The following is a 27,739-nucleotide window of genomic DNA, read 5'->3' on the forward strand; positions in this document are numbered from 1 at the left end:
ATTCAGAGAAATCTCTATATATGGATAAACATTTGGATTATTATAAATTTGTATTTGTAAAGTCAAATAAAAATGATTTCAAAAAAATAATACTGCTCAGAATTCATAATATGGCTCCAGCTCAGTGTCATTCTACTTGAACCGCAGTAGAGCATATTCAAGCCAAAGGCCAAAAGGGGCCAGCAGAGTTCCACGTCGAAAAGTGCTGGCAAACGTTCTCAAAAAATGGGACTGAGGATTTTCAACTAGCCTTTGGCGAGGCGGCATTGGTAAAAGCCAACAGATGGTGCGCAGTGATTTCAAGCGGTGCTTTTGGTCTGTACCTTGACGTAGAATTGCTTTGGAAGCATTTGCCGCTTTCGAAAGGCCTCCATCCCTTGAAGAGTTTTATGCATGTGAGATTCTTGCTTCCTATACATAAACGAAGAAGTCCAAACAGACCACATCATGCAGCCTGAAAAGCCATGTGTATACAGTCATACCTCAGGTTGAAGTTGCTTCAGGTTGAGCGTTTTTGGGTTGCGCTCCGCGGCGATCTGGAAGTAATGGAATGCGTTACTTCCGGGTTTCGCAGATGCTCAAAATGATGTCGCGCGCATGCGCAGAAGCGGTGAATCATGACCCACGCATGCGCAGATGCGGTTTGCGTTCTGCTCTGGATGCGAACAGGACTCTGGAACGGATCCCGTTTGCATCCAGATGTACCACTGTACAGTGGTACCTCAGGTTAAGTACTTAATTTGTTCTGGAGGTCTGTTCTTAACCTGAAACTGTTCTTAACCTGAAGCACCACTTTAGCTAATGGGGCCTTCTGCTGCCGCTGCGCTGCAGGCGTGCAATTTCTGTTCTCATCCTGAAGCAAAGTTCTTAACCCGAGGTACTATTTCTGGGTTAGCGGAGTCTGTAACCTGAAGCGTATGTAACCTGAAGCGTATGTACCTCGGGTTACATACGCTTCAGTTCATGGGTTTCCCCCCATTTTTCCCCTCTCCAAGTCGTTCTTTATAGTAAGCTGGAACTGAACTGAACAGCAAACAGCTCAGCCGGCCTACTTTTATAGGCAGCCGGCTGTCAACATTGTAACAACAACAACCCAGGGTTTCCCGCCTAAATTAACTGATGTGGACCTGAGTGAAAACTATACTGTATACACGATACTCCTGGTGGCCAGGGTGAGTACTTCAATACATAAAAACCCCTAAACATTTTTTAAAGAAAAAAGCACTGTATAAAACTATGTGAAAATATCTGAGCAAATGGTAGGGTTGCCATATTTCAAAGAATGAAAACCAGGACACCCTGAAAGTTGTTGAGCTTTTTTAAAGACAAACCCCTAAGTTGTTGAGCTGTTTTTTTTTGGTTTTTTTTTACAGAAAATGCACCAAAGATTTTGCGATTGACTTGCCTAAGATCCAGAACAAAGCACCGCCTTTTGGAAATTAACCCCTTTCCGCCTTTTAATTCCCAGTAATGTCCAGGAAAATCCGGACGTATGGCAGCCCTGCTTTAGGATTTTGTGCATACAGCAGCCTAAACTGTAGTTAACTGTCTTCTGGGTTTACGAAGGTCCCCACCTCCACAGGGGCAAAGGCGTAGCCTCCTACCCCATAAGGGTACGTTCTGGGACAGAGGGGATGTTGCATTTAAAAAATGATGTCTGGCTCCCTTCTATTGAAGCTGTCATGCCAAATGGGTAGTGATGAATGAGGCAGCAGCCTCTGTTCCATTCAGCTACACCTACCTTGCTTCATCTAAGCTAAATGAGAATTAATGACTCTCTTTCTTCTCCCTGTAACCATTGCAAAGAGATCGAGCTTTTTAACCACCACCTTCCCACATAGGACTCCAGCTCTTAGTCAGAATCCTGCCTTAACTTTCTTCAGCAGAGTCTCTCTCTTGAGGTTCTTCCAATGTCACTGCTTGGAACCTGGGCAGATACAAGTCAGTGGTTTCCTTTAAAAAAGCTCAACACTTTGAACATCAGAGCATGGGAAGTCAACCATAATTTGGCAGAAAATTTGGATATTATAATTTTGGATGTTTTGAATGTGGGTCTTATTGGATTGTTAAAATGGAAAACTGTGTATGTGTGTAAAGGTAAAGGGACTCCTGACCGTTAGGTCCAGTCATGGATGACTCTGGGGTTGCGGCGCTCATCTCGCTTTATTGGCCGAGGGAGCCGGCTTACAGCTTCCGGGTCATGTGGCCAGCATGACTGAGCCGCTTCTGGCGAACCAGAGCAGTGCACGGAAACGCCATTTACCTTCCTGCCGAAGCGGTACCTATTTATCTACTTGCACTTCATGCTTTTGAACTGCTAGGTTGGCAGGGGCAGGGACCAAGCAATGGGAACTCACCCCATTGCGGGGATTCGAACCGCTTACCTTCTGATCAGCAAGCCCTAGGCTCAGTGGTTTAAACCACAGTGCCATCCGCGTCCATACATACATACATACAATTTTGGGGTCTTCCTAAAACAACATTTGGGGTGTCCTGGTTTTTACTTTTTGAAATATGGCAACCCTGGCCCAAGTGGCAAGGCTGCAAATCAGGGGTGGGGGTGGAGAACCTGTATCTTCCCCATGTTGCTGGACTACAACTTCCATCACCCCTGACCCCTCGACCATGATCACAGGGGCTGATGGGAGTTGGAGTCCAGCACCTGACAATAGTAGGCATAGGCAAACTCGGCCCTCCAGATGTTTTGCGACTACAACTCCCATCATCCCTGACCACTGGTCCTGTTAGCTAGGGATGATGGGAGTTGTAGTTCCAAAACATCTGGAGGGCCGAGTTTACCTATGCCTGGACTATAGAGTAGGGCTAGCCCAAGACAATTAGGCAGTGGAGGCAAACCACAAAATAGTGCCCCTCGCTCTGCCAGGGAAGAAGGGGTGAATAAAGATCTATTGTCAGGAGGGCGGCACTGAGGAGGAATGGTGGGAGCCTCCCCCTCCCCCTGATCCTAATCCTGAATCTTCCCAGGAGCAGGAGGTCCAGTATATCTGAAGGAGCGTCTCCACCCCCATCGTTCTGCCCGGACACTGAGGTCCAGCTCCGAGGGCCTTCTGGCGGTTCCCTCACTGCGAGAGGCCAAGTTACAGGGAACCAGGCAGAGGGCCTTCTCGGTAGTGGCGCCCGCCCTGTGGAACACCCTCCCATCAGATGTCAAAGCGATAAACAACTACCTGACATTCAGAAGACATCTGTTCAGGGAAGTTTTTAATATGTAACATTTTAGTGTATTTTTCATCTTTGTTGGAAGCCGCCCAGAGTGGCTGGGGAAACCGAGCCAGATGGGCGGGGTACAAATAATAAATTATTATTATAGATTTGGAACAGTGGTTTGCAGAGGGAAATAGTTCAGAAGGCAGAAGCTGGGAAATACTGGATGGGGAACAGCTAGGAGAAGAAGCACTGGGGGAGAGAGGGTTAACAGATTCACAATCTCTGGAAAGTATTCACCACACCCCCTTCCCCAAGTCACAGAGAGCTCAGAAAGTGTTAGAACAGAAAGTGCAGAGGCTACAGGATCAGACGTAGGAGTGAGGTAGTTTAATGGGGACAGAGGGGCAGAGTAAGTCTTAGCTGGGAGCACCGCCATTCTTGGAGACATGTTCTTTTGTCACTCACTGTAATTATTACAGAATCTAACTAGTAAGACATTCCTTTCATTTGATCTTTTGGTGCCATTTCCTAGTGAACCAGGCAACGGTATATTGCCAAAAACTGTGACCTGTGGCTCAGGGCGCCGAGGGCTCATTTCCTACCAGGAAATGTGGCATTTGCACTGCCAAACGCTTCAGGGGGCAATATTCAGGTGTTTGGTGCTGTTTTTGAGTGAATCGGACGCATAGCTGTCAACGTTTCCTTTTTTTAAAAAGGAAATTCCCTTATTCCGAATAGGATTCCTCGCAAGAAAAGGGAAAAGTTGACAGCTATGATCGGATGATGTTGGAATTTTGGCGAAATCCGCGACCCATGGCTGAGGGCTTATTTTTTGGCCTACCTGGAAACGTGCCGTTTGCACCGCCAAACGCTTCAGGAGCAATTTGCAGGCGTTTGGCGCCATTTAAGAGTGCATCAGATGACACATATGGTCACAAGCCCCCCCCCCCAGATGACTTTATTGGTCTATCAGCAGAATATTTTTACTGCAGACTTTATTGACATATCAGCAGGACATTATTATTGCAGACCACAAGCTCTCCTGATTTCTATGTTCCTAACCATTGTATGTTAAATTCAAGCCACTTCCTTATCTGATGAAGACAATTGTCTAACCAGCAGACATAGCACTGTATGTTTGTTTAACCAACAGGCATAGATGTGTCCATAGATACGTGTTCATGCTCCAACTGCATAGCTACATCCTGCGCACTTTTGCAAGGTTCTCATAAAGTTCACCTTGTGGTTAGGCATCTGTTCTAATATTTGAAGCAACTAAAGCATTAATAATTGCTAATGCTTAAGGTAAAGAATGGCCAAGCTATAGATCTGAAATGAGTAAAAGGTAAAGGTACCCCTGCCCGTATGGGCCAGTCTTGACAGACTCTAGGGTTGTGCGCTCATCTCACTCAAGAGGCCGGGAGCCAGCGCTGTCCGCAGACACTTCCGGGTCACGTGGCCAGCGTGACAAAGCTGAATCTGGTGAGCCAGCGCAGCACACGGAACGCCGTTTACCTTCCCGCTGGTAAGCGGTCCCTATTTATCTACTTGCACCCGGGGGTGCTTTCGAACTGCTAGGTTGGCAGGCGCTGGGACCGAACGACGGGAGTGCACCCCGCCGTGGGGATTCGAACCGCCGACCATGCGATTGGCAAGTCCTAGGAGCTGAGGTTTTACCCACAAATAAATGTTTGAAAACGTTAAACAAAACATTTTATTTTATAAGCAATGAAGAGGCAACAGTATATTATTTCTGACATGCTATAATCCTGATTCCGGAGCAAAGCGAACAAGCCCCCCCAACAGATCCATTATTTTCAAAATCTTTTGCATACAAAACACCATCTTTGGCAAGTGCAGATTTGTTCTGATTCAAATCTACATTAAAACCATGCTTGGTCAGGGTTGGTGCACTCATCAAACTGCCTGTTAATTTGGGCAAGTAAACTACACCTCTCATTTCATTACAAACAGTTTTTCTGCTTGCAACGCACTTGAGTGAACCTGCTCCTTTTCCTTGCACAGATATTTTATTGCCATTTGCAACGGTAACGGTCCCTGATGAGTTTTCACCTAACTCTGACATCATCCGATTCACTCCAAAGCCGCCTGCAAATGTCGACATGAGTCCTACTGCAATGTTTGGCAGTTAAAGAGAGCTGAGTGGAGGGTGCTCGTGTAATCTCACTGTATACAAGTTGTACAAGTGACAATAAAGTACCGTATTTTTTGCTCTATAAGACTCACTTTTCCCCTCCTAAAGAGTAAGGGGAAATGTATGTGCGTCTTATGGAGTGAATGCAGGCTGTGCAGCTATCCCAGAAGCCAGAGCAGCAAGAGGGATTGCTGCTTTCACTGCACAGAGATCCCTCTTGCTGTTGTGGCTTCTGAGATTCAGAATATATTTTTTCTTGTTTTCCTCCTCCAAAAACTAGGTGCATCTTTTGGTCTGGTGCGTCTTATAGAGCGAAAAATATGGTATTTCAATTTTAAAACAACACGTTTCACAGCGCCCCACAAAATGATCCCCTCAGTGTCAAGATTTAACAAAAAACGACACCGTCCGATTCACACGAAAGCGGATCCAAACACCGGCACAACCCCCCTCAAAAGTTTCTTGGTCAAAACTCCACATTTCACAGTGCCCCACAAAATGTCCCCTCGGTGTCCTAACCCACGGGGTCAGGATTTCGCCGTAAATCTGACGTCGTCCGACTCACTCCAAAGCGGCGCAAAACGTCAGGACATGGTCTCCTACAAGGTTTAGCACTCAGATCTCTATGTTTCACAGCGTCCCACAAAATGAACCCACAAGATTTTGCCAATAACCCAACGTCGTCTGATTCCATAGAAAGTGGCACCAAACAAGTCCTACAGTTTGGCACCATTTTCGAGTGAATCGGACGATGTTGGTTTTTTGGCGAAAAGCGTGACCCACGGGTCAGAGCTCCGAGGGCTCGTTTTTTGGCCTACCTGGAAACACAGAGTTTGGTAGGGTGTTGTGGTATTTTTAGGGATGTGGGGGAGGGGGTATGCCTGCGGTTTTCCTTTCCTTTCTTTTTTGTGTGTGTGTATTTGCCAATTGTGTGTTTTCACCTTCACTTCCCAGGCTGAGCATGCACTGGATTCTGGGTTTGGCATCACGTACGGTAAGTACAGCAATGTTCTGCCCAGGAAATTGCACCGCCTTTGCTAAGTTTTCACATTTTAAGAGGATGATAGTGAATTAATGTCTGCTGGCCCTAATGACACACTGCTTTTTGAAAGTACTTTGAGCCTCGAAGCCACTTCCCTCTCTGTTTCCTTTTCATTGCTGTAGCTTTGAATTTTTTTTTTTAAAAAAACGCTTAAGACAAAAATGAAAGCCATTGACTTGCCTGATCCTCGCTCGAGGTTCTAATGACTGTGGAAGCGGCAATATCTGCAAATGTTCCTTTCAAAAAAAAAAAAAAAATTGCTTTAAATATCAAAATCTAAAATGGCAATTGAGTGTACGATGGCAGATGAAATTTGGAGTCTGGGCACAAATATCCATGTCGTAGAGGCATGTAATCTTCAGACGCTCTTTGAAGATGAGGTTAGAGACAGGATGCTTGAAATAAATGTTGGCTGCAGTCAGGGAACTTAGCACCATAATGACTTTATATCTCAGTGAATAGAAGCTGCAGCAGGGTTGGTTAACCTAACAATCTACGTTCCAACGGAGGTAGCACCTATTGCAGGGGTGAGGAACCTCCAGGTGTTGCTTAGTCGTGTTTGCTGCAACTACTGGTCTGCAACTACTGGTCCAACTGGTCACGTTGTTCAGATGCCTGATTATCGTCTTCCAAAGCAAGCACAGTGGTGCCTCGCAAGACGAAATTAATTCGTTCTGCGAGTTTTTTCGTCTTGTGAATTTTTTGTCTTGCGAAGCACGGTTTCCCATAGGAAATGCATTGACGGTTTCCCATAGGAATGCATTGACGGTTTTAAGAAAAAGGTGCAAGACGTTTTTGTCCTGCGAAGCAAGCCCATAGGGAAATTCGTCTTGCGAAGCAACTCAAAAAACAAAAAACTCTTTCATCTTGCGAGTTTTTCCGTCTTGCGAGTTTTTCGTCTTGCGAGGCATTCGTCTTGCGAGGTACTACTGTACTCTATTCAGAACTTAAAAATGGAAAGCGTAGTGTGGGTGGTCAACAAAAGAGGTTTAAGGCAAATCTTTAAAAAATGTAGTCTAAACACTGACAACTGGGAAACACTGGCCTGCGACAGCTCTAATTGGGGAATAGCCTTTACCAATGGTGTCATGGACTTTGAAGACGCACGAACTCAGGATGAAAGGGAGAAATGTGATAAGAGAAAGGCATGTTTGGCAAGAGCTCACCGTGATCAACTCCTGCCCAGAAACCTATGTCTCCACTGTGGAAGGATGTGTGGATCCAGAATTGGCCTCCACAGTCACTTACAGAGAGCCAGCGTGGTGTAGTGGTTAAGAGTGGTAGACTTGTAATCTGGGGAACCGGTTCGCGTCTCTGCTCCTCCACATGCAGCTGCTGGGTGACCTTGGGCCAGTCACACTTGTCTGAAGTCTCTCAGCCCCACTCACCTCACAGAGTGTTTGTTGTGGGGGAGGAAGGGAAAGGAGAATGTTAGCCGCTTTGAGACTCCTTCAGGTAGTGATGAAGTAGGATATCAAATCCAAACTCTTCTTCTTCTTCTTCTATGGACTCACCGTTAAGAATGGAAGACAATCTTGATCTGCTACAAGTGATCGCCAAAGAAGAAGAATGTGGTTCAGCAACATCTTTGGGACCAAAAATTCCCCACATCACATGTGACCTATGGAAATTCTGTTTTCTTCCTAAGTGTATAGAATTTATGGGGAAATCTGGTACTCTCTAGATCTTGCTGGACTCCAACTTCCATCAACCCTAGGCTGCATGATGAGAAATGATGGGAGTTGGGAGGGCTGACAAAAGTCCCGATTTTTCTGCACGTTACTGGGATATCAAAGGCAGAAAGGAATTTCCAAAAGGTGGCGCTCTGTCCTGGATCTTGAGCAAGTCAATTGAAAAATTGCGGTGTTTCAGCTCAACAACTTAGAAAAGCTCAGCAACTGGTTTTTACTTTTTGAAAAATGGAACATCTGTCTGACAACATCTGGTGGCATCCCAGCTTCCCCATCCTTGGCATATGAAAATTTATAGCTATACCTTATGCATGTCCCCCCCCCCCACACCTGAAACAAACTGAGTTCGTTGGGACTTATTCCCAGGTAAAGCCTTAAAATACCACCGAGTTGCTTCATGGCCTGTTCTAAACTTTTATTCAGAATTGAAGTGGATTTTGTATGTGTCCCTCTCTAAGGTGTCCATTTAATAGTCTCCTTTTTGTAGGCGCAGGAAGATTAACTTGGGAAAGAGAGACAGCGAGAGTGCTGTATTCTATCCTTTTATTGCTAATGTACTCCTAAGACACCAGACATGTTGGAGTTAAGGCATCTTATCCCGTTACGGCTGTATATTCCTTGACCTTGGCAACTGCCATTAAAAAGGGGTGGGGGGGAAACACACCATTTTTATGAGACTGGTCTGTGGTAAGCATGCATGGTGTACAGCACTTGTTAATATGTTGTAAAACCCCTACAAGCTATTATCTGTAGGTTATTAGGCAGAAGACAGGCGATTGGAAGGGCATCAGCGATGAACCTGAGACCTTCTGAATTTCCAGTAAAACAAAACTCAGAAAGGCCCAGAAAACCGTTTGCTATGGAAGGACAGATGCTCTGATAGCATATACAGCAGTTTCATATGATCGATATTGCCACCCCCAGATAGCTGAAAGTGGTATGAATTAGATATTGCTGATCGTGGCATAAATGTGTGTATTTGTGTGTGCACTCTTGTCACTGCTTGTAAACTCATGTCACTGCCAGTGTTACAAGAAAAAAAAACCCTGTTCCTTTTCCCTTATGGGGTATTCAAGAGCCCGTATAGAGTCCTTAAGTAGGTTCCCTATTGGTAGGAGAAAATAACAGAGACCAGCCAGAGTATATTGAGAAGCAAAGTGGCTGATCTTTATTAAACTGTTGCAACAGGGTCTCCACTCACCACACACAGGAGATGGGATGAACCCACAACAATGGTGTGCAAGCCCTTATACAGACTTTTGAAATTGCCCACCCTGTAGCCCAAAACCACCCCCCTGCAACATCATACATACATCACAGAAGGAGGTGGTCTACAGCAGAAATCCTGTCTGCCAGGATATCTGATAATGGTCGCTGATTGCTTTACCTGGGCAGCCTGGCCATTCGTTTGTGATGGTTAATACTTTAGTTCCTGAGTCCAGGTCACAGGCTCACCCTATTCGTACACAAATACGCCCTTAAGACAGGATTTGTAAGCAAAAGACAATGGGAAGGCTTTCCCTATTTGCCTCCCTTACTGCAGAGGAACATCTGAGGTCAATTTGGGAGAGTCAAAATGGCTTCAGGATTGCTCTCCTGTACTATCAGGCTTAGGGACGCGGGTGGCGCTGTGGGTAAAAGCCTCAGTACCTAGGACTTGCCAATCGAAAGGTCGGCGGTTCTAATCCCCGCGGCGAGGTGCGCTCCCGTTGCTCGGTCCCAGCGCCTGCCAACCTAGCAGTTTGAAAGCACCCCTGGGTGCAAGTAGATAAATAGGGACCGCTTACTGGCGGGAAGGTAAACGGTGTTTCCGTGTGCTGTGCTGGCTCGCCAGATGCAGCTTTGTCACGCTGGCCACGTGACCCAGAAGTGTCTCCGGACAGCGCTGGCCCCCGGCCTCTTAAGTGAGATGGGTGCACAACCCTAGAGTCGGACACGACTGGCCCGTACGGGCAGGGGTACCTTTACCTTTACCTTACTATCAGGCTTACTAGCCTCTTTGCTTCCCAATATACTCTAGTTGACCTCTGTTATTTTCTTCAACCAATAGGGAACCCACTTAGGGACTCTATAAGGGAAAAGGGGCAGTCCCCCCCCCTTACAACACCTTTTTCGGTCCTCCATATGACCTGTCCATATAACCTGGAAGGACAGCTTCTGCATGCCCAAATGCTCCTGAAAGTCCATCTTTCACTTCTGCAGTCTCTCGTCATTGCAGGCTCCCTCTTTCTCGGCGGGTGGTTTGCCTATTGCAAATTCTGGCCATGAGATGAGAATCAGCTAGTAGGGGGGCGGAGGCAAGATGATGTGATGAGTGGGGAGGGGGGGTATAGGTCAGGACTGGAGGGAATTCTCTCTCCTACTCCTCCCCCCCTTCCCCCGTATTGATGAGTTCTGCTGAATTATTCGTCCCAGAAGGCACCACATGATTCCCTGGCCCTTGGCTCCTTCTCATCGCTGCCGTTTCACCAATCTGATCCGTCAGGAAGTTTTAAATCCCCAGCTTCCCACCTCAGCAGGGCTGGGGAGCTCATTACGGCAAAAGCGCCTCTCATCAGCTGTCAGCGTGGTGACAGGGGCCAGCGTGGAGCAGCGCCAAAGAGCCATTGGTTGCAACAGATATGGAGCATGGGGGGTGGGTGGGATGCGGGGAGGGGGAGAACGGACTTCACACAGATGGGTCCAGGGAAGAGCCACATCCGCTGGGCACAGATGCCTTCCTGCACATGGCTCCAGCCACACGTAGGAAACGGCGCACCAGTGAGAGCGGAAGGCGTCTCAGCACCGTCGCACACAACTGCATGCACCAAAAAAAAAAAAAAAAAGTTCCATCGCCAGGTGTGCAAATAACGCCATGTGCATTTGCAGTGCTCTGATGCCAGAAATGCGGGAGCAGATGTTGCTTGGAGCATGCACCTTGACGCGTTGAAATACGCATGGTCCAGTGCATGCGATCCATGCAGAATAATAATAATAATAATAATAATAATAATAATAATAATAATTTATTATTTATACCCCGCCCATCTGGCTGAGTTTCCCCCGCCACTCTGGGCAGCTCCCATTCAAGTCTTAAAAAAAATACAGCATTAAATATTAAAAACTTCCCTAAACAGGGCTGCCTTCAGATGTCTTTTAAAGATAGGACAGCTGCTTATTTCCTTCACATCTGAAGGGAGGGCGCCACTACCGAGAACGCCCTCTGTCTGTTTCCCTGTAACCTCGCTTCTCGCAATGAGGGAGCCGCCAGAAGGCCCTCAGCGCTGGAGCTCAGTGTCTGGGCTGAACGATGGGGGTGGAGAGGCTCCTTCAGGAATCAAATGTGTGAACTCCAACCCCACTCAGGGCAGGTCTTGCGCGTTGCATGTTCAGTCGTCCAGTCGCCTCGGGCGATGGGTGGGAAGATATGCGCCTTTGTATCGGCCCTCCGCAAAAAGTCACTCGCATGAATTCCTTTTAGCAATATTGATAGCTCCTAGGTGAGGTGAATGGAGGGGTTTTGGGGGGGGGAAGCGAAGGGAGAGAGGAGAGCAACTGTGGATGAAATTCAGGGGAAAGCTCAGGGGATGCACTCTCTGTCACGAGAAGATGTCAGCCAGGGATGCTAAACATCCCCAGGGGCATTTGTTAATATAGGGTAGGGTGATGTAATGATATGAGCCAGGAAGGAACTGAGAGAAAGCTGGGGGGGGGGGCACTCTTCCAGGGATCGACTGCAACCTACATGCTTTTATGCCATTGATTCATACCTTCTCAGTGAAGACATTCACCTCCGTGCACAGGGGACCAGTTTATGCATCTGACAAAATGGGCACTGGCCCATTCAAATCCAGGCCACAATATGTTTTCTTTAGGAAACTGGGGTTGCCATATTTCAAAAAGCAACAACCGAAAGTGGTCGAGCTTTTTGAAGACAAACCCCAGAGTTGTTGAGCATTTTTTTCTTTTCTTTTTTACAGAAATGAACCGTGATTTTTGGTTGACTTGCCTAAGATCCAGGACAATGCGGTGCCTTTTAGAAATTCCCCCGGACGTCAATTCCGTCTTTGAAATCCCAGTAACGTCCAGGAAAATCCGGACTTTTGGCAGCCTTATCAGACTACAACTCACATCGTTGCTCACCATGCTGCCTAGGGCTGATGGAAGTTGGAGTCCAGCAAGATCTAGAGAGTACGAGATTTCCCCGTAAGTGCCATATGCTTAGGAAGAAAACAGAATTTCCAATTCCGCCTTTGAAGTCCTGGACATATGGCAGTGACCAAAATGTTCTCCTCCAGATTTTGCTGAACTACAGCTTCCATCAGCCCCAGCCGGCATGGTCAATGGTCAGGGATGATGGAAGTTGTAGTTCAGCAAGATTTGGAAGGCCATAGGTTAGCCACCCCTGCTTCAACACAGCTGCCCTGCTGGAATCTAAGACTGAATTTTGTCTTTCCTTCTTCTTGGTGCCCCAAACACTTGAGGCCCCATGTAAAAAGGTAAAGGTAAACCCTGGACGGTTAAGTCCAGTCAAAGGCGACTATGGGGTTGTGGTGCTCATCTCACTTTCAGGAGCCAGCGTTTGTCCACAGACAGCTTTCTGGGTCATGTGGCCAGCATGACTAAACCACTTCTGGCGCAAAGGGACACCAGAGCGCACAGAAACGCTGTTTACCTTCCCGCCACAGCGGTACCTATTTATCTACTTGCACTGGTGTGCTTTCAAACTGCTAGGTTGACAGGAGTTGGGACAGAGCAACAGGAGCTCACTCCGCCACGGGGATTTGAACCGCCAACCTTCTGATCTGCAAGCCCAAGAGGCTCAATGGTTTAGACCAAAGCGCCACCCACGTCCCTAGGCCCCATGTATCTGGAATAACAAGCAGAAGGAAACAAGAGTGCAGGTGGGAGAAAGCAGTTTTAAGTGCACCTCTCCATCACACACAAACACAAAACTCTCAGTGGAGAGGGCTGGGGTACAGCTCGTCTCCCTGCTGTGCCGGGTCCCTCTCTCTGACCCAGGTTTTGTTTAAACACGAGGGAGCATTAAAATCCCTCCTCCCCCCCCCACCGCCAGCTACAGTTCGAAGCGGTACAGTCCCCTCCGCCACTTCGTTCTGCTTCTTTAGATCATACATGAGAGAGGAAGTCCCGGTGTGTGTGGATTGTTGAGGCAGGTAATAAGAAATATGTGTACTTGTACACATCTGCTTTGAAGGGGCAAGAGACTCAAAGGCATTTATTTTATGTTGATATCACTCTTTAAATGCATAGCAGCAAACTTGCGTGTGTGGTTTTTGTGTGTGAAAGATATCAAGGAACTGAATTCCAAACCCAGTAATAAAATCCTGTATTTGAGAGTTCTGTGGTGGTTTAAATAGGCTGAAGAAAGAGGTTTGTTAAAAAAAGAGTGTTCTGTAGCCTGGAGGGGGGGAAAACACAAGTGTTCGCAGATGTGTGTGTGTGTGTGTGTGTGTGTGTGTGTGTGTGTTCTACATAGGGTTTTGCTCATGTAGATATACATCTGTATGCATGCGAATGCTTCTGGGACTGTGTATGTGCATGTAAATGAACGCTTTAGCACTTGGTAAATGTAAATATTTGCATACAGCTAATGCGATTGTTCCCTGAACGGACACCAACAAAGGCAAGATGTGCGTCAAAAACCAGAGTATCTTTATTAACAGATAAAACACAGATTCTGATCATTTAAAGACACAGAGTTGAGTGGTCCCAGAGGCATTCACGTTCCTGGCAGCAAAACCATCCCGATTGCTGAGTTCACAGCCATGCCCTGGGGCCTCTCTGGCAGGTTTCTGTCTATAGTATGTACGAGGCACTGTCCAGATCCCTCCACGGATTTGAAAAATTGCTAATGAAAGGGCACACATGCAGTGGGGGGACTGTGCAAAATAGCAAGGCTGCAGACCAGGGGTCCGGCCTGCAGCCACCAGCAACAGAAGCTGAGGATTTCTTTTTCTGTCCCTGGAAGGACAAGGAATGAAAGAGGCGGCGGGGCGGCGGGGGGGAGAGAGACAGAAGCAGGATGGGGGGGTATAATAGCTGAGGAGGGGATATGAATTTCAGTAATATAAATGTACAGATAAATCATGCACGGCATGTTTGCGCATTAATACGTGCGCACTCACATGTTTGTGTGTGTGTGTGTATATATATATTTGTAAGTTATAATTTTATATACATTTTAGGTGCTATAAATAATAATGTACACAGTTGTGCACAAGTAAATTTGCGCACATGGTTGTTGCTTTCTTTTACCACTTGTATGTTTTGCTGTGCAATTTGTGGAGGTTCACACACACGGTCTTGGTTTCACAGCTTCCCTTCTGTTTCACTCCAAGCTTTCAACCGAGAGCTGTGCACCCTCAAATTCAAATGTGCACACACACAAATGCAGACAACGGAGTGCAGAGATGGCAGGCATTTGTGAGCACCAATACATGCAGGCACACCTCTGCGCATTTAATAGGGCTGGAAAAATATCGGAGAAGCCACTGGTTATTTATTTCAGGAATACGAAATTTGAATGATAAATACAAGATTCTGGCCTGACCTGACGTTGGCTCTGAGAATTCTCTCTTTCTGTCTCCTGGCTCCAAACCTTGCACATGTAAATTTACATCCATTCTGGCATTCACGTGGATGTTAATGGTAGGGCTGGGGATGCCAGACACTAGAGCTTAATTTGGCAATCCCAATAGATGTACAGGCCAGCAAATACACATAAGAGGTCAAAAGGCATTGATGTGCCTCTTAATGCCCAAGCACAATTACATGTGCAAATGTTCACATACACGGAAAAGAAGTTTGCAGAGCTACATAAGGCGGGCAGAATGGAAAGGTCCTTCTTTTGTCTTTAGGAGATGGGACCTCTTGCTAAGCAAACCTACAGAGGGAGCTCGTGTCATCTGTCTGCCTGTCTTCCTTCCTTATCTGAACCTGGATGCATGAGAAAGGCAAGACCTTTAAGTCTGATTTGGATGCATATATTTTTATGCAATGATTTTTGTTTTAATCTTCTATCTCCTTTTGTTATATATATTTTTTGTTTGTGTGTGTTTTGAAAATGTTATTTTATGGTTGATTTGAATTGCCACCCTGAGTGATGTGTAGGCACCAGAAGTTCAGGAAGTAAATTTATACTTTTAAAAAATATTTAAAAGTGTGTGTCTAAGTTGAGGGATTAGGCATGCACAAATGGGCATGTGTTGGAGAAAAGATGTGGTGTGTGTGTGTGTGTGTGTGTGTGTGTGTGTGTGTGTTTTAAACGTAATTTTATGGTTGATTTGAATTGCTACCCTGAGTGGTGTGTAGGCACCAGAAGGGCAGGAAGTAAATTTATACAGTGGTACCTCAGTTTTCGAGCATCTCGGAAGTCGAACGTTTCGGCTTTCGAACGCTGAAAACTCGGAAGTAAATGCTTCTGTTTTCAAATGCTTTTTGGAAGCCGAATGTGCCACGTGGTTTCTGTATTGAGTTTTCTGGATGCTTCAGTTTTTGAACGTTTTGGAAGTTGAACGGTCTTCCGGAACAGATTACATTTGAAAACCGAGGTTCCACTGTATTAAAAAAAATTATTTAAAATCATGTGTGCAAGCTGAGGGATTAGGCATGCGCAAGCGTGCATGTTTTGGAGAAAAGATGTGGTTGCTTTCATTTTGGGTTGGTGGCAATGTTTATTTTTTAATAGATTAAGCTCTGCGGAAGTTAGGTTGCAGAGCTCTCTGAAGGAGAGTCAAAACAGTGGTGTTCTCCCACAAACAATTTGGACACCCGTTCTTGCATCCATCTCCCAGCACCCCTGACCTTCATGGTGCCAAATGAATCAGGTCACTTCACTCTGCTTATGTGTGGCGGAACTGGCCCTGTCAAGTCGCATGGCTGTTTGATTTGGTACCTGTTGTGTTCACACCGATGCACTTGGAGAGAGTTTTGAAAGCAGGGCGAAGTCAGGCACTGCAGTTTGCTCGCAGCGCTGCTGCACTATTGGGAGAGTGGGTGAATTTTGTGGGTGAATAGCACACACTCAAACTCTGATTACGACAATGCATGTTTTAGCGGTGTACAATCTTGCGGGGAGGTGTGGTTTTATGTGGCAGGTATTGCAACGGCAGGTCATGAATGGGAAAATGCAATATATTCTGGTCACCTATCTTGCAGTGGTTTGTGCATCTGGGGGTGTCTGCGCTGGTCTTTTGGCACACAACACACCCTGCCACCCATCAAACCCCTTAATAGCCTCTGGTAGCAATGTTAAGCCAGGAACTGTCTCTGGGACTGTCTCCCAATCATTTCAGCATGTCCCTGCACTGTTGCGGTGTGCATGTGGGAATCATCATTTGCAGCACAAAGTTTTATGATGACACAGACTGTTGCCGTCAGTTCAGGGTGGCTGCGGTGAGATATTTACACACAAAGGTGCAGAGACCACCATTTGTCCCCGCTTGAGGTCTGAAACCTGGATAATACCTATATGTCTTCATGCAGGTCAACACAAGATCGCCCTATTGGCAGCTGCCCAGACAGACCTGTGGGTTAATGTACAAAGGTAGGAGGAATTGGGGCTCGACCCCATTCCCCATTCGTACAAGAGTCTTCAGGGCACCTGTTTGATATAGAAGGGGACTGGAGATTTTATTCGGATGGTTTTGTCTCCCATTTCTTAAACGGAGCAGGCTTAAAACAGTGAACCTTGCACAACACACGCTTTAAAAAAAAAGCCTAACCCTTTCTTGCTACTGGCATGCAACGTCACCAGAGCAAAAGATGTATTCCCCTCTGTATATGTTCATGGTCTTGCTGGCATGTTGGCGGAACACTGCTATGGAGAACGGGGAAATTAAACCCAACTGTACTGCCCCCTGTTCCCGCAGAAGACCTCCCCATTCTCTCCCGCCCCCCCGTTGGATACATTATGATTTATACAGATAATGAATCCCACCTCAATAATTGACCAAATAATATATATTTATATATATATGAGGCATCTTGAGTCAGCAGCGGATGTAATAGAGTGTTTGGACCAAGATAGGAGAAACCCAAGTTCAAATTCCCACTTGACCACGGAGCTCGCTGGGTGGACTGTGGGACTGTCTCTGGGCCTAGTCCCTCGCAAGGTTGTTGTGAGGGCAAAATGAGGGAAGGGAGAATCATATAAGCCTGTCCTGAGCTCACTGGAAGAAGGGCAAGATATAAATGCAATCAACAAAACATTTCCTGTGAAAAGTTGATGAAGGGACTGGACTGCACTAATGAAATCACCCCTCTTCGAATATTTGTACCTTACATCTAAAAGGGATGCTAAGGAAATGGACTTACAGAGCCAATCTGCAGCAGGTCTGGGCCTTGTTCCCCATCCGTCGCCCTTCCCTTCATCCTCCGATCCCGGACGTGGCCACCTTTAGAAGGCTTTGCTTCCACTGACCAGGGCCCACCCACCATGACATTATGTTCCCCTGTATCCACCCCCTCCCGGATTTCCCCATGCACCAAAAATCCCTTAATCCTCCCACCCCTTTTCACAGTCTATGAACCCAAGCGGGAGGGCCTCCTCCCCCAAAGTTTCCGTTTCAGTCCTTATTGGCCGGACCTTGCTGGAAGGACCTTCTGGGTCCAGGGAGTTGGTAAAGCCAAGGGGGAATAAAAGCTGACCCAGAGCGGGGAAAGGGTTTGGGTAGGCAAAAAAAAGGAGAAGGGGAAACAGGAGCCGGCGAGGCTCAGTCTGGGTAGATGATGAAGCCAGAGAAGGTGCTGTACTTATTGGTGTTGCCTCCATGAACCTTCCCTCCGTCCAGCTTGATGAAAACTTCGTCGCCCACGTCCAGGTGTAGAATCACGCTGTTGCTGGCGTAATCATAGTTCTGGTCAGCATCCTGAGCTATGGCACTGGCCCGGACCTGGGAGAGAGAAGAGAGAGGTTAGCAAGGGGCTGGCAGTGTTATGGCGCTCTGCCACAAAGGTTCATCGTGCAGCCAAAACCAAATTACCAGGCCACGGGTAGCAAAGCAAAAATTTATTCGTGCACAAGAATGGTGCATCATCCACCTCACGTGCAGTCAAGAGACCCCATAGGTTACATATACGCTTTCACAAACCTTAGGGACGCGGGTGGCGCTGTGGTCTAAACCACTGAGCCTTTTGGGCTTGCCAATCAGAAGGTTGGCAGTTTGAACCGCGACAGGGGGAGCTCCTGTTGCTCTGTCCCAGCTCCTGCCAACCTAGCAGTTCAAAAAAGTGGGTAAATAGGTACCACTGTGGCGGGAAGGTAAATGGCGTTTCGGTGCGCTCTGGTTTCCGTCATGGTGTACCATTGCACCAGAAGCGATTTAGTCCTGCTGGCCACATGACCCGGAAAGCTGTCTGTGGACAAATGCCGGCTCCCTCAGCCTGAAAGCGGGATGAGTGCCTCAACCCCATAGTCGCCTTTGACTGGACTTAGCCATCCAGGGGTCCTTTCCCTTTTTACCATCACAAACCCTCCAAGTGTCTCTATTTTCCTGGGACAGTCCCAGATTTACAGAGGCAATCTTGGTTTCTGATTCAATCCCAAAATGTCCCTGTCTTCTTGGGACACCCCTATTTTCACTGGAGAAATGTAGGAGGGGGGGTTGTTTCTATTTTCACTGGAGAAATGTTGGAGGGTATGCTTTTATAGTTTCCCATAAGCAGCTTGATACCTCATTCCCTCCTTGCTTGTCCCACCGTTATGAAATAGCTACAACCCAACCATAACCTTTGATGAGCAACCGTAAACTATGCATTTGGGGAGAATTTCCACTACATCTCTCTGTCTCTGCTAAGCCCTTTGGACTTCCTTGCTCTATTTGTAGTCTGGATGGCCTTTTGTTTCTTCTGCGGATATACTTCCCTTACAAGCTTCAACTTTTGACATCTGGCTTAACCACAACTTTTTCTGCTACTTCGCCTCTGGTCTGGAGGCTAGGTGTTCAGAGATGCAGCTATTAGCAGCTTAACGGTTATTACTGCCTTAGCTCATTTCTCTTGACCAGAGTGCCTCCATTTTCCAATACAATGGGGAGTTGGGAGTTAGGAGCAGCCTTTCTGGTCCTCTGGATGCTGCTGAGACTCCAGCTCCCATCAGCCCCAGCCAGCGTGGCTAATTGTTAAGGATGATGGGAGTTGTAGTCTAGAATCATCTGGAGCGCCACATGGAACACAGGGAAATGCCTTATAGCAAGTCAGAGCACTGGTCCATCAAGCTCAATATTGTCTACATCTGAGGTGGAGAACCTTTTTGGCCCAGCCGGCCAGATCCATATCACAATCCATATAACGGCTAAGGCACTACAGTCATACCTTGGGTTACAGACACTTCAGGTTGTGTTTTTTCAGGTTGTGGACTGCTGAAACCTGGAAGTACCGGAACGGGTTACTTCTGGGTTTCGGCAGTCGCGCATGTGCAGAAGTGACGAATCGCAACCTGCGCATGCGCAGACGCGCTGCTGTAGGTTGCGGATGCTGCGAGTTGTGAACGTGCATCCTGCACGGATCATGTTCACAACCCGAGTGTCCGCTGTAGTTAAAATCAGGGATTTCCCCCCCAGTCAGAACTCACCGGAACTCAGTTCCGGCACCTCTCAGGAGGGCGCCATTGCCATTATAAAGAGAACAAGGGAGGCGTTCATGGTGAGTTGCAAGCCTCTCTTTTTCTAGAAGAATAGCACCGGTTAAAATTATTCCTAAAAACAGAAAAACTTCTTTAAAACGCCTACTGAAACAGCTAGCTACATGAGCAGTTCAGAGCGATATGGTGCTGAGCAGGGCAACCTGTACTCAAATGTTTTGAAATGTCACAAGGCAGCCAGTGCTTTCTTCTTTTGAAGCTTATCTCCTCATCCATACAGGCTCTTAAAAAACAACAACAACACACACAACCCAAACATTAAGACAGACACCTTTGAGATGCTGGATTTGGTTCCAGGTGCAAAAAAATCTGTACTTGTGTGGTGCGATCACAAACGCAGCTCTGAGCATACCAAACAGCTATTAAACAAGGAGAAGCAGCGAATAATTGTAGGCTTTCGATGGGTAGCAGCAATTCACCGATACGAGCTGGGGCTAGTTCAGGCATCTGCCTGTACATCCTAAATGGCCATTATTTCAAAGCCCTATCCCAGGTACGCAAAAGGCATCTGAGAAATATGGCCCTGAGATCTTTCACCTAATGTCCTTTTGCTTCAGTAGCCTGCAAATCCAAGGAAGCCTTTTTTGTTGTGCATCTTCACATCAGTGGAATATGACTGCAGGGGGGCAGATTAACTATTAATTCTGACCAATGCATGTTCCAATTGGTTTAAGCAAAAACTGAACAACCGCCCAACCGCCTTGCTTCAACGCATGCAAACACCCTGCGCATCTAGAAGCCTATTCACCCCAATGGGACTTGCTTCTGAGTTAAGCATCCCCACGCTCAAGCTATTTGTGTGTCTGTTAAGGCATCTGCTTCAGGGCTGCTTGTTTTACTATTTTATTTTCTTACATTTATACCCTCTGCTCCTTCTGTTATGGAACCCAGGAATGCCATCCATTCATTTTCCAGGCAGTCACCCATCCAAGCCCAGATCAGAGCCAGACCTGCTTAGTTTGAGCAAGGTGATGACCTCATCTACCTTCAAACCATGTCCTGGGGAAGATGGAGGAGGCAAGCTTTAAACTGATGCCTTGAAGAATATTGTTTTGGGATCCGTTTTGGGAAGGCATATGTGGCCAAAGCACACCTGGCCAACAGCATCAGGGGTCCGAGGGTTGTTAACTTTCTAACCCTTTCCTGAATCTTCCTTCTGTGCTACCTTAATGTTTAAAGTGATGCACTGCCAATTTGCAGCTTTCTTCGCACACACGAAGCCTTCATTCAGCAACAAGCGGTTGTGAGCAGTTGTCCCCCTGGCTCATGTGAGCTGGGCCGCCGGATTTCGAGAATCAATCTGACTTATAAATAAAGCATGAAGAAAGATTAAAATGACCAGGACTGTTTACTTAAGTGAAAAGGCAATTAAGAGGAGACTTGTTCAAAGTCCATAAAAATTTGTGCCAGGAAGAAAACGTTGCTTTGAGGCTCCTTATATTCCACAAAAACAGACAAGAAGGAAAAAAACCCAGTGAGGTTTTTAACTCTATCCTTCCCAGGCATTGGTTCTTTTACCCCTGAATTCCAGGAAAATTCAGGTGTCTTCTGTTTTTCAGACATGGATGTTATTCTTGTCACTGTTGAGTGAATGATGTATGAACAATAGCCTTTGTATTATGGCTAGGTAGTCATCTCAGTGATAGACCAAACTTACTGTATGCTTGTGAAACATGGACCACTTATAAACACCATCTCCAACTCCTCAAAGGATTCCATCAACGGTGTCTCCAAAAGATTTCACACATCACTTGGGAAGACAGGTGAACTAATGCCAGGGTACTGGAAGAAGCAAAGATCACCAGTGTTGAAGCAACATCAGTTGATGTTGACATCAACTTTGTTAAGCCGGTTGTGTTGTGCGGAAGCCTGATGATTGTCTTCCAAAGCAACTACTCTATTCTGAACTTAAAAATGGAAAGTGTAATGCTGGTGGTCAACAAAAGAGGTTCAAAGACTCTCTCAAGGCAAATCTTAAAAAATGTAGTATAAACACTGACAACTGGGAAACACTGGCCTGCAAGCGCTCCAGTTGGAGAACAACCTTTACCAAAGGTGTCATGGGCTTTGAAGACACTTGAACTCAGGATGAAAGGGAGAAACGTGCAAACCCTCACTATTATCAACTCCCCTCCCTGCCCAAAACTATGTCCCCACTGTGGAAGGATGTGTGAATCCAGAATTGGGTTCCACAGTTGCTTACAGACTCATTTTTAAAACCGTATTTATGGAAGACAATCTTACTCAGCTACGAGTGATCACAGAAGAAGAAGAAGAAGAAGAAGAAGAAGAAGAAGAAGAAGAAGAAGAGATTGCATGCAAAAGGTCCCAGGTTCAATTTCTGGCAAGTAGCTCTGGGAGGTAGCACTAGGAGACCCCAGTTCTGGAGAGCTGGTGTCAATCCTTATTGACCAGTGGTGGGGAACCTTCAGCCCATAGGCCAATCTTGGCCTTCCAGTGGGTTCCAGTTGGCCTGCAAGGCCACTTCCCTCAAACCGCACCCACAGTGATATCCATTTATGGACAGTGCAATGGGGTTCAGTTCTGCATTGGCCGCACAGGTCGCCTGCATTAGTTGGCATGGGCAGCCAATACAACAGGATCTAACCCCCACTTAAGAGCTGAGGAGCTTGGGGTTAAATCCTCCTGTGTTTGGCAGGGTTCAGTGCAAATCTCTTCTTGAAACAGGAAAGGGGCTGCATTGAAACACCTACTCCAGCAAAGGGGGAAAAATACCTTCATCTTAAAGGTAAAGGGACCCCTGACCATTAGGTCCAGTCGTGACCGACTCTGGGGTTGTGGCGCTCATCTCGCTTTACTGGCCAAGGGAGCCGGCGTACAGCTTCCGGGTCATGTGGCCAGCATGACTAAGCCACTTCTGGCGAACCAGAGCAGTGCACGGAAAACGCCGTTTACCTTCCCGCCGGAGCGATACCTATTTATCTACTTGCACTTTGAGGTGCTTTCAAACTAGGTTGGCAGGAGCAGGGACCGGGAAACGGGAGCTCACCCCATCGCGGGGATTCGAATTGCCAGCCTTCCGATCAGCAAGCCCTAGGCTCAGTGGTTGAGACCACAGTGCCACCTGCGTCCCAGTTAAAGTGGTACCTCAGGTTAAGAACGGTTTCAGGTTAAGAATGGACCTCCAGAACGAATTAAGTTCGTAACGAGAGGTACCACTGTATGTGCAGAAGGGCTGTGAGGGTGATGCAAAGACATAGCAATACAAGAGTCACGTGGGAAGAAGGACAAAAGTATAAGGTATAGCCATAGAACTGTAGAGTTGAAAAGGACCACAAGGATCATCTAGCTCAACCCCTGCAATGCTGGACTCTTCATGCCCCACGTGGAGCTCGAACCCACAACCCTGAGATTATCCATGAGGGTGGATGGGAGGATGAATGACCCAAATTCTTTACTGTATAGGTAAATCATGTTGGTTGTACGCAACATTACGGGCCTGATTCTCTTGACTGCATGCCCTCCATTGTGACACACCTAACAGACTCTCAAAAGTGGTTTAATTCAGACGACCAAACAACCCAAGTTCAGAACAATCTGAAGAATATATCCCCCCCCCTCCTGAAAAAGGTCAAGAAGATAAACTTGAAGAAATCTGATAGGTCTGGGCGGGAGATACAGCACAGGCAGCATCAGCAATTTTTCTTTGTTGAAATGTAATTAACACATGTTGTATTAATTCTGCTTAATTAAATTTGCATTATTAATCAATTTGGTAACAGAGCATATGCTGCTTAACCATTCTCTCCTGCCCCCCATACAATGCAGCTGAATTCTGCTTTGCCAACCAGCTACATACAGTGCCAGATTTACGTATACGCTAAACAAGGTATAGCTTAGGGCCCCACTCTTTTGGGGGCCCCCCAAAAATTTAAAGGTTAAAAAAACCTGGATGTACATTTCCAAAATATAAGATGAAAAGCAAATAAAATAAAACCTACATTGTTTTGTGTTGTGTTGCTACACCAAGCAGCTTACAAAATTGTGTAAAAGTTTTGAGATTTCATAACTTTGTGTTGTGTAGGCTCCTATGATGTAAGTAATGGGCCCCGCCTGCTAGCCTGCTCCCTAAAATACCACTGGTTTGCTTATTTCTATATATAGGGTGCCTACATTCTGCATGGACTGGTTGCATGGCAACATGTGCAAATGGCACATGTTACCTAATAGGTAATAGATACCTATTAGGTCCATAAATTACCATATAGCTTATATTCAACACACACACAAAGCAACTATTTGTTGTTGACAAAGGACAGCTGGACATATAAAGGGCCCCATTACATTCAGTAGCTTACGGCCTCAATACACTTAAATCCAGCCCTACACAGCCCTACGCATTCAAACACAGACCGGGACATGCACAGACCTTGAATGCCCACCCAAATTCTCAGCCTTCTGAGCATATGTGTACATGTGCAGAAACATGCCCCACATTCCCATCCAGAACAGTCATCCCCATAAGCCAGCAACAGGATTTCTTATTCACCTGGATATATCCCTCTTGCTTCCAGCTGATCACCACCGGCCTCCTGTCCTGATCCCATCTGCGTACAAACCTCGCCAGTCCAAATTTGTGAAAGGTCAAACCCATGTTTTTACTCTGGGACAGTGGCGTAGCGTGGGTTGTCAGCACCCGGGGCAAGGCAAGTAATTTGCGTCCCCCCCCCGCTGCACTGTCCCTCCCCCAGATAGTCCCTCGCTCTCTCTCCGCTCCGCACCGCACGCCTGGCACCCTCCCCTCCCCAGTGGGCGGCGACCCGGCGGCTCGGATCGGATTTGCACAGCCAGCACTGCAGTGAGAGAGAGTGAGTGAGCCAGGTAGGGGCAGAGAGCTGCGAGTGTGAACGAGCGCCCCCCAGATGTTGCGCCCGGTGCGGCCGGCCCCCCCTGCACCCCCCACGCTACGCCACTGCTCTGGGGGAAATGATAATACAAGCGAATGGAGGAAGCCAAAACCACCCTGGGGCCCTGGGTGCCTGAGCACCCACAAAATTCCCCATGAAGGGACCGGGCACCCACAAATTTCGGTGCCAGGGCTATGCACGCTGCATGCCACCCACAGTGCCTAGTATTCACGGTTGCAGGGCCAAGTTGGCACTCCTGACTCTGTAGCAGCTTTTATGCTTTGTGTTATAAGTTTGCAATAATGTATAAAAGTCATAATGCTGGCCTCAACCTACATCTGATAGCATTTTTTTAAAAAATCCAAGGTGGAGGCTTTTGTGGTAGTTTTTAACCTTTCTTTGGGCTTATCCTCTTCCAAAAATACAACAACCTTGGGCTGGAGTTCGCTGAAAAATGAAATGGAATAGACAGACACGGAAACGGATTAGTCACCTGTGAAGGGCAGAAAGTGGAATCCAGAGGGGATATGAATTGCTACATAAATAAAAGAATGAACACGTCGCTTCGTGTGCACCACTGCTAGAATTCTGTTGATCTCCTACTGCATGCCGACATTCGCATCTGTGATCAAGGGCATGTTGGATTGATTTAAATCGAGGTGATTTTAAATCACAATGAAATGAATTTTCCCTGTTGCGTGATCCGTGTGTTTCCTGAATGTGGAGGTGGGTGCATTGGTGCTGTGTGACAACCAAAGCATAACTGGTTTGCAGTAGAGCCTTTATGGAAACTAGGAGCGTAATCCAAAACCTTTGGACAGTAATCATGCATCTTTTTTTTGCACTGCAGAGTTTTCTGCTTAGAGACAAAGTAGACAGGTGTGAAGGTAAGGAATTTCTTTTTGATTTTCCATGTGCTTATGCAAAGGCACTAAACAAGACCATTTACTCGCTGGCTAAATTCCCAGTACCACCCAGAATCAAGAATATTGGGTTAGAATAGTGTTTCTTCAGGAGATGGGAGAGTAAAACATCAGGCTAATATTTCAACATTGAAGTCAATAGAACATAACATTGCTTAATCCAATTTTATGCTAGTTTATTCAGAAGTAAGTTCTCTTGATTTCAATAGGAGTCACATCCTACTGCATTTAGGACGGCAGTTGATTATTCCCTAAATGTCTCTGCTGCTCAGGTGAGTCATAAATATCCATAATTTGCCAAAACGGCCTATTGTGTGTCTAATTTTTATAATGTTTCACCTCAAAAGTCACACTCCCCCCCCCCTTTTACATAGAAAAGTATGATTCATTAAATCAGTGTTTTCTAGAGGATTATAAATGCAGGTTGGGGTTGTTGTTTTTCAAGTTCTATATAGAGTGAAACATGCTGGTTTATGTTTTAAGTCAGATTTCATATTAAATCATTTTTTAAGGGCACTTAACATAACTTTAACAACAAACGCTTCAGACTTAAATTATATTTTAAAACATAATTTTAAAAACGGTGTTGTTTCTGATTCCCCCCCCCCATCCATTCCAGCAAAAGAAAAACAGTGGCTTTGGTTCCCTAGACATCCAGCATGGCCGTGCTACTTTAAATCACCACCCCCTTCTCCTCCGTCCCCTAACCCCTCAAAGCCCCTGTGTCTGATCCCTACTGTTTCCGCTGGAAATGGGGTCACGGTTATTAGAAAACAAAGAAGGTTCTTTTTGTTCGAGGGAGCCACTGAAGTGAAGAAGATGCAAATTGCTTGTGTCTGGAGTTAGCAAGGGCTAATCAGCAGTTTTCATCTTTCCGTCCAGCCCAAGGGACAATTAGACTGGGCAGAGACAACGTAGTCAGGTAGTCTGTGTTGACCACCAGATGTAGCATAATATAATTCGGCAACCGGATTATAATATAACATAATATAATTTGCACAAACCCTACGTGCCTGGTTAAACTAGCCTCCTCTTTTTGATGCAAGATAATTTCCTCAACACCAGACAAGCTGCACAATCTGTGTCCCAGTCATTTTAGTTATATATACCACGTAGATAATTGTGCTCAAAGTGATTTTCATCACGCAAACGGACATTGTGGGGAAGTTCTTGCAGTGCGAAAAAGTTCCAGATTATTTGGGCAAGTGAACCAAGCTTGGCAGGGAAGGAGAAGGCAAATATTGTCCAATCAAAATGCCGCTTCTCATTTCCCAAAATGCATTGGCACCGTACGAAGTCGGGGTACTTTTCAGAGTACCTTTCACACATAATGTTTCAGGGAGCTGATCCCACGAGCGGATAGGTGCTAAGCCTGCATAAACTTGTCAGCTCAGTACAGGAGGCGCTGACCATCTCAAAGCAGCGGTACTTCTCTGAGGTCATCCCTACTCTTTCCGGAACCTGTGTATGTTTGTTTATTTTTGGTTTAACTTATTCATTTAATTTGTATACTGACCTTCACCTAAAGATCACAGGCGGTTCGCAACATAAAAATACAAAATAAGGACACACTGTAAAAACAAGAACAAACCAGTACCTCCCACAAACACATTCAAAAGGACACCGTCTGTTAATCAGCCAAAGCCAACGGTCTGGTTAAAGGGAAACAATTTCTCCTGATGCCTAAAGATATGCAAGGAAGGTACCAGGCAAGCCTCCCTGGGGAGAGCATACCACAAATGGGGAGCCACCACAGAAAAAACCTATTCTTATGTTGCCAGCCTTGAGACCTCTCATGAAGAAGGCCCTCAGATGATGACCACAGGGTCTGGGTCAGTTCATATGGGGAGAGGTGGTCCTTTTACACATTGCAGTCCTGAGCCATTTAAGGCTTTATAAGACCAAACCAGCACTTTGAATTGTGCCTGCAAAGTAATTGGCAACCAGCGCAGTCGGACCAGGTTCGGTGTGATATGCTCAAACCGCCTTGCCCTGGTGAGCAACCTGGCTGCCAAATTCTGCACCAGCTGAAGTTTCCAAACCATCTTCAGAGGCAGCCCTACTTATAACGCATTGCAGTAATCTAGGGTTGCCATATTTCAAAAAGTGAAAATCTGGGCACAGAAGTTGTTGAGCTGCCCTACATCCGGATTTCCCCAGACATTTCAGCGATTTCTGCCCAGAGGCTGTTTACGAGGGCTGAATACCGGCTATGTCTGGGAAATTCCAGACATATGGCAACCCTAAG

The 27,739-nt window shown here is 46.4% G+C and overlaps 1 protein-coding gene across 1 annotated transcript in view; it reads right to left on the minus strand.

The window, feature by feature from the left end:
- Positions 1 to 13,690: 13,690 nt before the first annotated feature.
- C1QL4 (complement C1q like 4) overlaps positions 13,691 to 27,739 on the minus strand; it is a 37,261-nt gene continuing 23,212 nt past the window's right edge. The window contains exon 2 of the mRNA XM_083428030.1: positions 13,691 to 17,952. Within this exon, the coding sequence (XP_083284156.1) occupies positions 17,773 to 17,952 (180 nt within the window). The 3' untranslated portion in view covers positions 13,691 to 17,772. The remainder of the gene's footprint in view (positions 17,953 to 27,739) is intronic.

Source organism: Podarcis tiliguerta, assembly GCF_965153285.1.
Source record: "Podarcis tiliguerta genome assembly, chromosome: 2".
Taxonomy (NCBI): domain Eukaryota; kingdom Metazoa; phylum Chordata; class Lepidosauria; order Squamata; family Lacertidae; genus Podarcis; species Podarcis tiliguerta.